Source organism: Moschus berezovskii, chromosome X (assembly GCF_049115385.1).
Source record: "Moschus berezovskii isolate FMDL1 chromosome X, NW_MosBer_1.0, whole genome shotgun sequence".
In the NCBI taxonomy this organism is placed as follows: domain Eukaryota; kingdom Metazoa; phylum Chordata; class Mammalia; order Artiodactyla; family Moschidae; genus Moschus; species Moschus berezovskii.
The window spans coordinates 13,776,149-13,793,108 of record NC_142488.1 but is presented as its reverse complement, the minus strand read 5'-3'; the positions used below and the strand labels follow the sequence as shown (position 1 = coordinate 13,793,108).

The 16,960-nt window shown below is 40.3% G+C and overlaps 1 protein-coding gene across 2 annotated transcripts in view; it reads right to left on the bottom strand.

Moving 5' to 3' along the window:
• Positions 1–16,960, bottom strand: part of GLRA2 (glycine receptor alpha 2) — a 212,105-nt gene that overhangs the window by 19,060 nt on the left and 176,085 nt on the right. For both annotated transcript variants that reach the window (XM_088833656.1, XM_055393598.1), the window contains exon 8: positions 16,016–16,165. In XM_088833656.1, the coding sequence (XP_088689782.1) occupies positions 16,016–16,165 (150 nt within the window). The remainder of the gene's footprint in view (positions 1–16,015; positions 16,166–16,960) is intronic.

The following is a 16,960-nucleotide window of genomic DNA, read 5'->3' as shown; positions in this document are numbered from 1 at the left end:
ATATATCTAACAGAAACAAAAGGTTTGCAAAGTGATATTTAATTTTCCAAAACAGGATGCACTCTATTTTCTAATTTTTTTCTGATTTTTATTTTGCAAAGAAGCTGGTGGTAAGCCACTGAACTGATTTGATGTCCCACAAGTCACTCACAGCCCACAATTTGAAAAGTAGTATGTTTAATGGCCTTGGTTGGTTTCTTTGCTATCATTATTCATTTATCACTTAGTTACTGAGTATGTGCTGTATGATAGGCATGTGCTATGATAGGTACATGCTTGTCATAGTAAAATTTAAAAGAGAGGCTTTCAGATCCACAGAAGAGTCCTGACCAAGAGTCACATGTTCTGTTTAAACACATAGCTGCTGTTATCTGTCATGCTTAAAAAGGTGCTGCGGTTTCACAGGGAAACTGGGAGACAGCCTGCTGTGATCAGCATGGTGGTAGGCCCTGACTTCCTGCTGAGCCCTAGACTCTACCTACATACAGCTTTTGTTTGATTTTACCAATGAGGTAGCAGTAAATGCTTACAAGTTTTTAAGAACCTCTCAGAGGAAACAACATTTTGTTACAAGAAATAAGATCCAGTGATGAAAGTTTCTGAATTCACTTTTCTGGTTATCCATGAACTGATAGTTTCCCACCAGGATAAACATCCAGATCCTGTTTGCACAGATTGCCAGGCCCTTTATAATCAGGCCCTAACAGACTGTTTGAGTTTCATTTTCCATTGTTTCTCATGACATACCCTTTGCTTTAAAAATTCTCTGTTCCCTCAATAACCCAGACTCTTCCTCCTCTCTGGGCCTTCCCATGTCCTCTTCTCTTTCACTTGTCTGCCTGCTGAATGACAATTCAACCTTCCATCCTTAGCTCGAGAGTGATAGCTCCCTCTCAGAGGCACTTCCTCCTGCCACCTCTAGCAGTAGCCACACCTTTTCCCTATTCGCTCCCTTTTTTAGTAGTTGTGAGCCTACATGCTTCCCTTTTTTAGTAGTTGTGAGCTTCCTTCTTATGCACTGAACAGTAGGCAGTGAAATTAATAAAAATAATATGCAGGGTTATTTTCAAGAGTCAGAGGAGCATGTGGAGATACTTTTACATCAAGAACTCAATTATACTATTCCAGGTAACTGTCTATTCCTTTCCCCATAGATTTTTGTGTGGGGCTAGAAGTCAGATGCCAGTGGGCTGGATTCTTGTGAAGACATAATTTTGGATCTTTAAAATGCCCTGCATAAGAAATGACATAACTTCTAATGACTTATTGCTGACTGGTTTCCCACCTTCAGGCCACTGAGCAAGGAGCCCTGAGTTGAAACCAGCAATTCATTCAACGTTTCTCAAGAACCTAGTATGTACTGGACAATGTGACAGGCTCTTCAGATTGAAAGATGAATGATAGCCTCTGTTGTTTAGAAGATTGCTGATGACCTTTTCCTGTGGGCTTAAAAAGAAACAAAACAGACAAAGGAATAGAAAGGAAAAATTTGATGAATGTTGGCTGTGTGTAAACAGGCACTGTGGTTTGCGTGTGAAAAGTGAAAGTCTCTCAGTCATGTCTGACTCTTTGAGACCCCATGGGCTATACAGTCCATGGAATTCTCCAGGCCAGAATATTGGAGTGGGTAGCCTTTCCCTTCTCCCAGCCCAGGAGGGGATCCTTCCAGCCCAGGGACTGAACCCAGGTCTCCTGCATTGCAGGCGAATTCTTTACCATCTGAGCCACAAGGGAAACCCAAGAATACTAGAGTAGGTAGCCTATCCCTTCTCCAGCAGACCTTCCCAACCCAGGAATCAAACTGGTGTCTCCTGTATTTCAGGCATATTCTTTACCAAGTAAGCTATCAGGGAAGCCCCATGCATAATCTTTATTGTTGTTACGTCCTAAAGTCATGTCCGACTCTTTGCAACCCCATGGACTGCAGCACACCAGGCTCCCCTGTCCTCCACTATCTCCTGGAATTTGCTCAGATTTATGTCCATTGAGTCAGTGATGCTATCTAACCATCTCATCCTCTGCTGCCCTCTTCTCCTTTTGCCTTTGATCTTTCCCAGCATGAAAGTCTCTTCCAATAAGTCAGCCCTTGTCATCATGTGGCCAAAGTATTGGAGCTTCAGCTTCAGCATCAGTACTTCCAATGAATATTCAGGGTTGATTTCCTTTAGGATTGACTGGGTTGATCTCCTTGCTGTCCAAGGGACTCTCAAGAGTCTTCTCCAACTCCGCAATTCAAAAGCATCACGTCTTCAGCACCCAGCCTTCTTTATGGTCCAACTCTCACATCTGTATATGACTACCAGAAAAAAACGTGGCTTTGACTATACGGACCTTTGTTGGCAAAATGATGTCTTTGCTTTTTAATACACTATCTAGGTTTGTCATAGCTTTCCTTCCAAGGAGCATGCATCTTTTAATTCCATGGAGTACATCACTTCAAAAAGGTATTTCTACCCTAGGCTTGTTACTCAAACTGGGAGAATACATAGGAATCCTCACCCCTTATACTAGTGCAGGAATTGAGAATAACTAATAACAAATGCACTTTCCCAGTTGCAGACTGTAATCAACAACTCACCGGAGTTGCTGGTGTATGGACTCCATCTTGACTGTCCTCTAGATCAATACTTCTCCAACTTTGATGCACGCGAGCATCATTTGAGGCCGAGATAACATAGCAATTTCCGGGCCCCAGCCCAAGAGATTATGACTTCGTAGGTTAGAGCCTGAGACTTTTCCAACAATTGCGTGCGAGGTAATGCTGATGCTGCTAGTCCAGAGACCCATTCATTGGGTAATGAGGTTCCAGAGAACTTCTAAAATGCCTTTCAGTAATAAAATGCCATGTTTGCCTCACACCTTTGCTATAAATGTGTGCATAATCATGTCAAGAACATTAACCCCACAGATTCCATGTTGGGGAACTAGTCATTGAAAGTTTAACAAACAGAACATACTTTATAAGGATATTTTTAGATTGAAAATGCAAGGCTTCTTTTTTTTGGTCCTTGGATGGAAGTTTTCTTCTTTCAAGATGAAGACAGTGAAACAGTGCATGTTCTCTTCAGTCATTTAGCACTTTTTCCATATTCTGCCACATGTTTGCACAAAGTGTTTAAAGAGGATTTCATAGATCATTAATTAAGGTAACAACTGCTTCCTTAGCAAGCAGGATTTTGAAGAGGTTGTAAATGCTTGCCTGGGAGGTAGGCGGCATGTTTATTTTTTGTCTTAAAGGTTGAGGGGTTTAGATGTGGCTTTAACAGACCTGAGTGGATTAGGAATTTGGACTTAATTGTGAAAACCAGCAAGAAAAAATAAATGTCATGGTGCTTTGTAATTTCCCTATATCATCAAGGTAAAGAACTGGTGCTTGTCAGGGGTATATAGTCCTAAAATATTTTTCAGATGTTCCTTCTTCCAAGTTTTTTCTATTTTGTTAGTTATTGTGATTGACTGTTCTTTTAGAGCATGCAATATGGAATTCCCTTTTGCAAAAAGAAAAGTGACTCGCAGAAGCAGCCTTGCTTCTTAATTTAATCCCTGTCTTTTTATTGCTTTCCTCTAATTCTTTTATCTCAGGCTATTTCCCATTATCTATATTTTCTTTACTACCTTCCTTCCTACTGGGTCATATCTGACTCTGATTTTTTTCTCTTCAAAATTATTGTTTTCCTTTGCTTTGAGACTATTTTAATGATTGATTCATTCATAGACCCAGTTTAGATGTATTGCATACCTTCTATAAGCCATCCTCAAAGTTTGCCTTTGAGATGCTTATAGTCCAGGGAGAGACAGAAAATGTGTCTATGTACATATGATAGAGGCTGTCATGATGATATGACAGAGGCTGTATGTAAACACTGTGGATGCCTCACCCATGTCCCTACAGTACTCACTGTACTATCATGGTTTTCTGCTACAAGCTCTGTTCTACCTTGTTGTGAGGAAAAGGGGAGTGTCGTAGGCCCCAAAAGCATGCTCAAGTTTTGCAGGGCAAGCTGGCAATACTGAGGGCTTACTCCAGAAACAGCCCTCGGTTAATAACAGTTGAGGGAAGGGTGTAAATATCCCAACTTCTTCTTCCCTCTGAGACTTGTTCTACACTGGCTCCCAGGGATTCCAAGAGTGGGACTTTGGGCTTAGCAGATGCAAACTATTATATATATCAGATGGATAGACAACAAGGTCCTACTATATAGCCTCTTGATGAAGGTGAAAGAGGAGAGTGAGAAAGCTGGCTTAAAACTCAGCATTCAAAAAACAAAGATCATGGCCTCCGGTCCCATCACTTCATGGCAAATAGATGGGAAAACAATGGAAACAGTGAGAGACTTTATTTTCTTTGGCTCCAAAATCACTGCAGACAGTGACTGCAGCCATGATATTAAAAGATGATTGCTCCTTGGAAGAAAAGCTATGACAAACCTAGACAGCATATTTGCAGACTAAGGTCTTTATAGTAAAAGCTATGGTTTTTTAGTAGTCATGTACAGATGCAAGAGTTGGACCATAAAGAAGGCTGAGTGCTAAAGAAATGATGCTTTCGAACTGTGGTACTGGAGAAGACTCTTTAGAGTTTCTTGGACAGTAAGGAGATCAAACCAGTCAGTCCTAATGGAAATCAACCCTGAATTTTCATTAGAAGGACTGATGCTGAGGCTGAAGCTCCAGTACTTTGGCCACCTTCTTTGAAGAGCCGACTCATTTCATAAGACCCTGATGCTGGGAAAGATTGAGGGCATGAGGAGAATGGGGTGACAGCAGATGAGATGGTTGGATAGCATCACTGACTCAATGAACATGAATTTGAGCAAACTCCGAGAGATAGGGAAGGATGGTGAAGACTGGCGTGCTGCAGTCAATGGGGTTGCAAAGAGATGGTCACGGCTGAGTGATTGAACAACAACAAGCCTTTGGAGAGGCAGAAAAAGGTGTTCAATTCAGTTCAGTTGCATAGTTGTCTGACTAAGAGAAAGGGAGAGACCTTAAAAAGCAAGATTCTCAAAGGATGACCCTACTCTAATTATAGTTCAATGGATTCCCCATTTGCTTAGATTTGTTTGGTGGTTAGGCTTAGTGGTAGTGACGTCTGCATTTCAGCAGCCTTCTTTTAAAGTCCATTTACATTCTAATTGAATTGGCAGGGTCTTTATTTTGTAGGTAAGAAGCGATTTATTAGAATAGGGTGCTTCCGAGGCTTACAAGCAAACAGACTTGAGGATGGAGTTGGCGGCGTCTTAATGGGCTCTCTGACTTTGAGAAAAGTGGTCTTGTGCTGACTGACTGTGGCTAAACCACCTCTTAGCAGTGGGAGGTAAAATGGAAGAATTCAGGTTACCTTTAATCTTTCTGCTTCTCTTGTGTAGACACTGTAGAGTAAAACCACAAATTCATTGTTTCAACTCTATGATTATAAAAATAGCTGTACATAGGTGACAGCTTGTTGTGCAATCTAATTTCCCTTTGTGAAAGAAAGATAAGAGGAGTAAAAATATGGGAGGGGGCATGTTGGCAGCCTATTACTGTATTCTAAGATAGTTGATTTTAATCTGTAGAATGTGTGTGTGTGTGTGTGTGTGTGTGTGCTCAGTAGCTCGATTGTGTCTGACTCTTTGCAACTTCATGGACTGTAGCCTGTCAGGCTCCTTTGTCCATGGAATCTTCCAGGCAAGAATACTGGATTGGGTTGCCATTTCCTACTCCAGTGGATCTTCCTGACCCAGGGATCGAACCCATGCCTCCTGCATTAGCAAGCAGATTCTTTACCACTGTGTCACATGGGAAGCCCAATGTATAGAATATGTTCTCTCATAAATTAAGCAAAACCTTTCTGATCCTGTCCATAAAGGATACACATACCTTAGAGGTGAAGAAAGTGGATACTCAAACAAGCAATCACTAAACATATAACTTAGCACATGCTAGGGCCTGTTGTCGGAGCTTTACCCATGGAAACTCATTTTCACCACAGTCCTATAAGATAAATACATTTTAACTCTGTTTACAGATGAGAAGACTGAGGTACAGAGACTCTTTTTGAAAAGTAACCTGCCAAAGTCACATAACTGGTAAATTACAGAGCTTCTGTTTGTATGTTGGTGGTTCAAATCATCTTGCAGAATACCATCCTCAAGGTTACTCTGAGACTATGATCAGAGTAGTGAAACAAAACAAGACCACTTTATAATGTTCGCTAAGCACAGATGAGAACAAGGTCATTATGGCACTCAGAAAATACTCAACATCTTTCTTTCAGTTAAAATGAGTGATTCCTTCTTCTTTACCAAATAAAATTTTATTCTAACTCTAGTCTGCCCTCCTATAAATAAGATTTATTGAGATACCTAATCCTAGAATTTCCCCTGCTTTCTGACAGCATCCAGTCTAGAGCAGACCTCTGTTCCCTTAGACTTTCTTCCAAAATTGCCCAGTTTAGAGTCCTCTCTATAGTACACGTTCTTCCTTGCTGCAAAGAACAGTAAGCCTAACTTAACTACTGGCTTGTTCTTGGTGGCCTTTGCTTGAAGGGCATTGGCACCTATTTGTCAGTGTTAAAGAGCTAGATGTGGTAGCTAATTTTCCAGATGACTAAATCACTATCAAGAAGATTAATGCCATCTAAAAAATGGGCCAAATTCAAGGAGGTACAAATTGTAACAACAAATATGAAGTCCTTTGTTTAGGTTTGGAAAAAATCATGCACATAATTAGGAACAGATAACTTGACAGCTACTTGTATTAACAGGAAAAAAGACTCGGGAAATGAACAAGCATTAGCAACATCAAAATGAGTCAAATGCGGAATATGACTACTAAAAAGCACTGCTGTAGTGTACTGTTCTATGAAAAGTGCAGATAAACAGAGGGGATATTACTGGTTTTCTGTGTTACATCCTGATCATGCCTGGACTGTCACATTCTGTGACTCATACTTCAAGATGTCACTAGCAAACTACAGAAAGGGTGGCCAGTATGCTGAGGAGCTATAAGCCGTATCATAGGAAGGACATGATCAGTTTAGCCCAGAAACTTTGAAAAGGCCTTCCAGGTTCACCATGCTTAAGTGTTTAAAGGGATGTCTCCAAGAAGAGAGGAAGTAGACTTTGGTCCTTAAGGAGGAGTATTGGTCTCACTGGGGACATTCCAGGACCCCATGGGTGTGAAAAAGCCACTCCTGGATGAACATCTGCTCTGGGTCCTTGTCTTATGGCCTTCAGCAGTAGGACTCGTATCCCACTGGGGTGGGAAGATCCAAGGGCTTTGAAACATTGGGGAGGAAATAGTGCAGAGCTTCTGGACCTACTGAGTGGAGGGACAGGGCTTCTTCTAAGTTGTTCTCCCCCTGAGGCATGGCACTGGGATTTGAGGCTAAATCTTGGATAATAGTAAAATAGTTACTGTGCTTGTAGGTTTATTCTCCTCTAATAGGTCAATGGGGCTTCCCTGGTGGCTCAGAGGTTAAAGCGTCTGCCTCCAATGTGGGAGACCCGGGTTCGATCCCTGGGTCGGGAAGATCCCCTGGAGAAGGAAACGGTAACCCACTCCAGTATTCTTGCCTGGAGAATCCCATGGATGGAGAAGCCTGGTAGGCTACAGTCCACGGGGTTGCAAAGAGTCGGACACGACTGAGCGACGGAATGGAATAGGTCAATGGGAAGATGACTGGTTGAGAGCAAGACTCAGGTATTTCTAGGTACAGTGTCCTAAATAATACCCACAATACATTTCAATTTCGTATTCTTCTGTAAAACATGCAACAAATGGGTAGAAACCGACACCTTATAAAACGAACAAATTAGGTAATATGGATGCTTGAAAGAATGGCATCCTTTTAGCCCTATAGGATCAGGAAATTATTTTTTTAATTGAAGCATAGTTGACTTAAAATATTGCATTAGTTTCAGGTATCCAGCAAAGTGACTCAGTTAAATGTATACATATTTCAAATTAATAAGAAGTTATCTTTTGAGAAATTAGAAATTTAGCTAAGAATTGAAGGACAGATAAATGATAGGAGGGAAAGAGAAAACTGCAAAAAAATGAGTACTTTCCCAAGTTACTTTCATGTGAGACATTTTTGTCAGGGCCTCACATTCTTACCCTGTTGTCCAATTAGGTTAAGGCCTCTTATTTTCTTCTGGGGAGACTGAAGTCTAAACAGTGTGTTTACAACATTCCCTTTAAAAGTTAGCTCAGCCTTAAGTGGCTTCGAAGCCATAACCGTGTTCTCAAACAGCTTCGATTTCTGTTTAGTCACTGAAAATAAAAAAGTCAGGGCTCTCTGGGTAATTGGAAACCTCTGAAATCAGGCACAATGCCAAAGTCAGGAGTGGTGTGGCCAGATATAAAAAGACAGGGTGAGTGAGGCACAAGTGAGGCTTTAAAGTTCTTATGGGACAGTTGTTAAACTATCACATGGTGTGAAGACTTACTGGAGCTGAGAATATAACATAAAAATAGGATTTTACTACACAGACCCTGGGTATTATCTTCTAATAGACCAAGGTTGGCCCAATCATAGGAATTTGCAGGATCTGTCAGTGAAGATCTTGGCTTGATTGTTACTGAGAAACTCAGCTTTGATAAAATTGGCTGCTTTTTGAGATGTAGAAAAGGAAAAGCAAATGCACCTAGTTGCAAATTGCCTGGCCCCTCCTTGAAAGTGACCCCATTTCATAACTTGTTCAGTAAGCACCAGATACTCTTCCCACATAAGTAATTGTAGTCCCAGGGGCTCCCTCCATAAACACCTTCCTTGAATAAATCATCATGCCAGTGTCACTTTGGGACGTAATCTGTTCTTGGATATCCTTAAGCTGTCTAAAGAATCAACTGTATTGTGCTGGGGAGGTCAGTTTCCTAGTGGGAAACTAGAGTTGCCCTTTTTCACTGGAAACGTTGAACATTTAAAAATGGTGGCTTGATTTTGTTTTATATTCAGGCTACAACCTAGTAGGGTCTATGAGAATTTAATAGTTCGTCACCAACTGGGCTGAAACTAGGGCAAGGTGAGTAAGGTCTCGGGTGCAAAATGTAAGGGGTGCCAAAACCCCAGTACTTCAGGGCATTATTTTAATGCAATATTTGAAAGATTCCTTATTAATGCAAAAATCCGTGGTGAAAAAAAAAACAGATTTAAATAAAAACAAGATCTGATCCTGTACTCATGTGACTAATTGCACTGGCCTCACTCCAACCTCATCCCTGATGGACCAGCCTTAAAAAACATAATAGAAAATATTAGGGTACATTAGAGACGTTTAAGTGTATGAGTGAGCGAGAGATCCTGGATCAGAATGTAAGATGTAACACATGAACTGTGCACAGCAGCAGCTGAGGTCAGGGACACTGGAGGCAAGTTGCCTGCATGTGTGGCTTTGGTTGTTTTACTTAATCTCTCAGCGCTTTCCTCTTGTCATCTGTAGGATGGGGATAAAATACTGCCTTCATTACTGACAGGGTGACCACATTTTATCCCAACAAGGATAGTTTTGATAGTGGAAAGTGGCACGGACCATCCAGCTCTATAATGATGATGCTTTTTTTTATTTTGCAGTAATTATCAAATAATAAAGCAATTACAGATTTAAATGATCAAAAAATCACAAAGCCATTCAATTATGAGCATTCAGATGCCCACAGCAAGACTGTTCAGCCTCTATGATGATGCTCTCATGTTCACCGAACCTATGATTTTCCCGTGTTTTCCACTGACCCCATCAAGTAGTTGCCTAGTGGCTTAATGGGTTTTGCATGCCATGTCATGAGCCAAGGCTGGTGCCCCAAATGCTTATTAGCAGGACAGCAGTATCTCACCACTGACAGACCGAATGAAAGATTTATTTATCCCCAGCCTCTTTTGTCTGAGTGCACTTCATTTTATCAGCAATTTCTGTTCCAGTTATCCTGGAAAGAGTTAGTTCTGACATTGCTTTTGGAAAGGTTCAAGAACAGAGGCCACAGATGGTGATTCTTTTTTTTTTTTTAGATTTCAGCACATGTTGAAGTGAGAACTTGTGTACTGCACCTGTATGCCCCCACCTCAGAAGATCGCACCATGACAGAAAGAGTAAAGGTCCACCAAACCCATCTCAGTTATTTTAATGCAACTATTAATAGGTGTTTTATTTTAGAACTAATAATTCAGGACAAATGCCAAATTACACGGGGCATCAGAAAAATAGGCAGAACTAGAACTTTCTGTAGTAAGCTGGCTGTATGATCACGGCACTCACAGTTGTGGGGATTAAATCAATTCCTGTATGGAAAGTACCTAGATTAGTGCCTGGTTTATAGTAAGCCTTCAATCACTGTGAGTTCTTGTTACCATTTTTTGTTAACATAGTTTAGACTGAAAAAATTTGAAAAGCACTGGCTTGGAAAGATGTCATTTCCTAAGGGATAAATAATTGGAAATGCCTCCTCCTCTTTTTTTTTCCCCCAAATTTAGTTGTCAATGGTAGAAAGAGCCTTGACTACAAAGGGACACACACCTGCTTGTTGTTTTAATTAAAGTTTTAAATTTCAGCTTAAACTTTAAATTCATAACCACAGACCTCAGAGGCAGTCTCCCACTACATCTGCCTCAGCATCCAGACCCCATCTCTCTCTTGAGAGCATTGGTTTTTTTACTCTCCCAAACTACTATTTAATGTCATATCTCTTTCCTACTTAAACTTTCTATATTCCTTCTTTCCATCCCATTTTCAGCTTATAACTTCCCTGATAATCCTTGGAAATGATAGGAGCAATTAGGAGTTCCTACATTGTACCGTCATCAAACTGCCAATGGATCAGCACCCACAGCCTTTTGTCTGTATAGTGGTAAAGCACATGGTCCCTGGAGACAGTATCATACTTCAGGTCTTGCTGTGCTACTTCGTGGCTCATGAGCATGGGCAAATTATTTAACTGTTTTGGTATCCTCATGAATGAATTGACCCTAATTTAAGTCATTATTAAAATGGCTGAAATATCTGTCCCCATGTAAGGCTAACCCTGACCCTTGGCTCTGAATTGTCAACCTTTCTTCTCAAGGTGTTTTTTCCCCCTTGAAATTCTGGTGTTCTTTCACTGCAGTGTTGATTTTTCCCTTCTCGCTACAGTATTCCTATTGTTAAACATGTTCTTTTATCTTCCATTTTGACAAAAGGTTCCTCCCATTATCCCACATTATCTTCCATGCTATCTTCTAGGCTCTCCTGCACAGCAAAGGCAAATGGAAGTGAAGTCTAAACTCTGCCATCATTTCCTTTGTTCTAGACAGGCTTTTTAAATGGTGGAGTGTTCCATTCTCAGAGCTTTTTTTCTTTCCTTTTCTTTAAGGAATGATTTCATTACTCAATGTTGTAATTAAGTTACCCCCCCGCAAACTTTATGATTGACAAATAACAGTTGAGTGTATTTAAGATGTACAGTGTGAGGTTTTGCTATAAGTGTACACTGTGAAATGATTACCACCATCAAACTAATTAACATATCCATCACCTCACATGGTTACCTTTTTTGTGAATTTACACTTAGGAGATGATCTTACCCAGTTTTGTGGATTTAAAACATTGTTTGCTGGTTACTCTCAAAGATCCTTTTTCAGATTTCTTCTCTCCCTTAGGTGTGTTTATGTATATAATTACTTGCTAACCCTACTGGCATGTCTTACAGGCATCTAAATTTAATGGCATCAAAATGACCTGAGTTCCACCCCAAGTCTGCAGTAGTCCGCATCTTAAACACTACCTACCAGGTTGTTGAAGCCAAGAATCTGAGACATATTCCTCTCTTTTCCTCACCTCCCCACATCAAATGCATCAGCATGACCTGTTGGTTTTACCCCAAAAGGATAACCACTAGAATGTAAGGTTCATCATGGAATTGCATTTTGTCTGTGCTGTTCAATTATGTATTCTAATAATGTATGTAGCTCCTGGCACACAATATGAATCAAATATTTTTGGAATGAATGAATGAATCTTGACTCTGACCACTTCGATGACCAGAACAACAGTCTATGCCAGCAACACGTCCCCATATTTCTGTAATAGCCTCCTGACTGATCTGCTGCTGCTTCTCATGAACTACCCACTCAACATCCTGATATTACTATGTTGAATCTAGCCAGTGATTCTAATCCAACCAGAATAGAATCTATTCTTTCATGCTGGTCTACAAAGTCTTATATGAACTTGAAATTACCATTCCTCCAACCTCATTTCCTACTCTTTTATCTTTCTCGTTCTCTACCACCTGCTCTAATACTGCCCACGTTTCCCCCAAACAACCTTATTGTAGGACTCACTGGGATACTTGTGAAAGGCAGTAATGCTCAGTGACCTCCCTGCAGACTCTGTTTCACAAGATTTGGGGTGTGACACTCTCTCTATTCTTCACAAGCATTCCGGGTGACTTATGATAGGATACAGATACAGCCTAAGAATCCTCCACACAGCATTCCATGAAAGTATTCCCAGTTATTCAGAATCAGGGAACAAAATGAAACTTCTTTCCTATTTCTGGTCTGGGAGAGCATACAGTCAGTGGGTAATTACTAAGCTAAACCAGGGAATTCTGAGAATACAATTTATGTAACTGTAAGGAGAAGGGGACGACCAAGAATGAGATGGCTGGATGGCATCACCGACTCTGTGGACATGAATTTGAGTGAACTCCGCGAGTTGGTGATGGACAGGGAGGCCTGGCATGCTGTGATTCATGGGGTCGCGGAGAGTCAGACACGACTGAGCGACTGAACTGAACTGAACTGAACTGAATAACTTTACATTCTAGTAATCTTTCCTGAGTGGCACATGTGACCTCAAACTTCTGCCACTTTGTGCTAGACACCTATGGAAGAGGTTCAAGAAATGGTTATCACCAACAGGGAGGTGAAAATTGAGAGAGGCTTGATATTGACCAATGTGCAGCAAAGGGCATGCATGTGTGTATTGTTTCCTGGGATGAGGGAAAGAGAGAAAGAGGGCAGCACACAGGATACCAGCCCAGAGTATGTGAAGGAAACATTTTGGCACATGCTGTAATGACTCAGTTTTTACACATATAAGCTTGTCAATGTAAGCAACATCTAAATTGCAATGTTCGAACTTCCTTGGTGGTCCAGTGGTTAAGAATATGCCTGCCAATGCAGGGGACATGGGTTTGATCCCTGGTCCAGGAAGAGTCCACATGCCACAGGGCAACTAAGCCCATGCTCTGCCAGTAGAGAAACTACTACAATGAAAAACCCATGTACCGCAACTAGAGAGTAACCCCCACACTCTGCATCTAGAGGAAGCCCTTCGGCAGCAAGGAAGACCTAGCACAACCAAAAATCAATAAATAAAAATTTAAAAAATAGCATACCTTACAATGTTCAGCTTTACATCTAGGTATTTGGAAGCATTAAAATTGACAATGAAACATTTTTGTTTTTGCTCCGACAGAGTAGTATGTAACTATGGCTTTACCAGTGGGTTCAATTAATCATTTTTTAGGGGGAGGAGATTTTGAGAACTATCTTTCATCTCCTGTGTAAAACTTTAACTTCAGTTCTCTAGTGATATCATTACAGGCAGTAATGTTCTACATACCAAAGAGCATATTTCTCTCCTGGAATCTAAAACTGAAAACAAGTGCAAGGCTTCTGGAGTGCTATATGAAATTGAATTATAAACCAGACTGCTGCTGCTGCTAAGTCACTTCCGTCGTGTCCGACTCTGTGTGACCCCATAGACGGAAGCCCACCAGGCTCCCCCGTCCCTGGGATTCTCCAAGCAAGAACACTGGAATGGGTTGCTTCCCAAATGCGTCTGCATATAGAATTACCTGGGGAGCTTCAGAGATGCTCGTGTGCCCCATTCCGAGACTGAGATTAATGGGTATGAGCTATGACCAAGGTTTGGGATTTTTGAAAGATCTCTAGGCTATTCTAATGTGCAAGAAAGTTTGGGAACCACTGAAGTGGAGATTTTGAGCCATCTATTTCCAACTTCAAACTTCTAGGTAATGTAAATTTGGGGTTTCTGCATTAAAATTTAAGTTGAGACAATGAAATCAGTCTAATTGGATTTATCAGGTTGAAATCAACATGATTAGGGACCTTATTTACATAAAGCCAAGCAATTCATGAAAAAGTCAAAATAGTTTTGTGCGCAAAGACACACAAATTATTAATGTTAAAAACAACAAGGTTTTAATTTTGTCAGATGGAATATATATCTTGGACTATAGTTGCTAGGCTGTAGCAAAACACAAGGCTCTCAGTTAGATTTTAATTTCAGATAAACAAGGAATAATGTATTAATATAAGTCTGTTCCATGCAACATCTGGGATGTACTTATACTAAATATTGTTTATCATTTATCTGAAATTCAGGCTTGTGTGCCCTATATATATTTTAATTGGAGTATAGTCAATTTACAATGTTGTGTTAGTTTCAGGTGTACAGCAAAGAGATTCAGTCATACATATGTGTGTATATATATGTAATCTTGTTCAGATTCTTTTTCCATTATCAGTTATTATATGATACTGAGTAAAGTTCCCTGTGCTATACAGTAGGTCCTTTGTCATTTACCTATTTTGTATATAGTAGTATATATATGATTTTGGGCCTCTTTTTAAATTATTAATTGGAGGATAGTTGCTTTATAATGTTGTATTGGTTTCTGCCATACAACAGTGTGAATCAGTCATAAGTATACATATGTCTCCTCCCTAGTGAGCCTCCCTCCCACCCCAACCTGATCCTACCCCTCTAGGTTGTCACAGAGTACTAATTTGAGCTCCCTGTGTTTTAAAGTAACTTCCCACTAGCTATCGAATTTACATATGCTAATGTATATGTTTCAGTGAACCCTCTCAATTTGTCCCACCCTCTCCTTCCCCCGTTTTGTCCAGTTGGTTCTCTATATCTGTGTCTCTCCTCCTGCCCTGCAAATAGATTCATCAGTACAATTTTCTAGATTCCATATATAATGTGTTAATATATGATATTTGTTTTTCTCACTCTGTATAACAGGCTCTAGGTTCATCCACATCACTAGAACTGACTCAAATTTGTTCCTTTTATGGCAGAGTATTATTCCATTGTATATATGTACCATAACTTCTTTATCCATTCATCTGTTGATGGACATCTAGGTTGCCTCCATGTCCTAGCTATTGTAAATAGTGCTGCAGTGAACATTGGGGTACCTGTGCCTTTTTGAATTATGGTTTTCTCCGGGTATATAATGCAGGAGACCCGGGTTCAATCCCTGGGTCAAGAAGATCCTCCAGAGAAGGAAATGGCAACCCACTCCAGAACTCTTGCCTGGAAGATCCCATGGATGGAGGAGCCTGGTGAGCTACAGTCCATGGGGTCACAAAGAGTTGTACGCAACTGAGAAACTTCACTTTCACTTTCAGGGTATATGCCCAGTAGTGGGACTGCTGGGTCATATGGTGGTTTTATTCCTACTTTTTAAGGAAATCTTCACACTGTTCTCCATAGTGAGTAATGTGTACATGTTATTCCCAATCTCCTTATTTATCCCTACTCTCCCTTTGCCCTTTGGTAACCATAAGTTTGTTTTCTATGTCTGTGAGTCTATTTCTGTTTTATAAATAAGTTCATTTGTATCATTTTTTAGATTCCACCTATAAGTGGTATCATACGATATTTGTCTTTCTCTATCTGACTTACTTCATTTAGTATGATAATCTCTAGGTCCATCCATATTGCTCCAAATGGCATTATTCCATTCTTTTTATGGCTGAGTAATATTCCATTGTATATGTATACCACATCTGTTTTATCCATTCATCTCTTGATGAATTTTCTTTGCTAAATTTGACAACTCTGTCCCAATTTTAAAGGACCAACCTGATCAGTAATTCAGTATAGTAGGATGAATCAGGACAAAAATTAACTTTAGCTTCTTGCTCACTATGTGTTGTTCTATTTTCTAAATTACATTGACTGGTTAAACACCTCGAACTCTACCTGACTTTGTCTGCACTCAGAGTCAACAGTACCTTATTTTGCCTCTTCTGTCTTTTCCGGAGCCTCAGAAACTCCTTGTGCTGCCTGGAGACAAAGTTCACTGCTGCATATTCCAGTAAGGCTGCAAACACAAACAGAAGGCACACCGCCATCCAGATGTCAATCGCTTTTACGTAGGAGACCTGAGAGAAAGGGAGAGAGAGAAGCACCATGAAAACTGGTGGGGAAACCAGGTTCCTTATGGTGTGTGCAGCAGACAAAACTCAGTTCCCTTCAGCAAGGATTATTTTCTAGACTTTCCTTAAGAAAATACTTAAGCATTTTCCATCTCACTTTGCAGATTCTGAGCAGAGCAGTGAAAATTACAGCCCCCTCTCCACCCCCCACCCCAGGTCCTTGTTCTGTCTTTCCGGCTCTAGTCCACTGACTCAAGTAGCCCCTGAGACCATCTCTAAAGATAACTACAAGAATTGCCTTCATGAAAAAAAGGAAGACATACAAAACTTTGAGGTAAAACAGAGTCAGGGTTACTCTTGAAACTGCTCATTTCCTTTTATTTTTCTTAACATTTAAAAACTCATTAAGATAATTCTAAAACTCAGATGAGAAATAAACTATTTGTGACCTTGGGTCCTTGAAAAACCAGTTTGTAATTTCCATTCAACTTTTGATCCTAACTGATGTGGAGGCACAATTTTTTTCTTTTTTTAATTTAAATGTACAATAATATAGGTTACAGGTGTACAATACAGTTATTCATAATTTTTAAAGGTTGTGCTCCATCTGTCAGTTCGTTTCCAAAGCAAACCATTCAACATCACAGTAATCCAAGTCTATGCCTCAACCGCTGATGCCAAAGAAGCTGAAGTTGAACGGTTCTATGAAGACCTACAAGACTTTCTAGAATAACAACAAAAAAAAGATGTCCTTTTCATCATAGGAGAATGGAATGCAAAAGCAGGAAGTCAAGAGATACC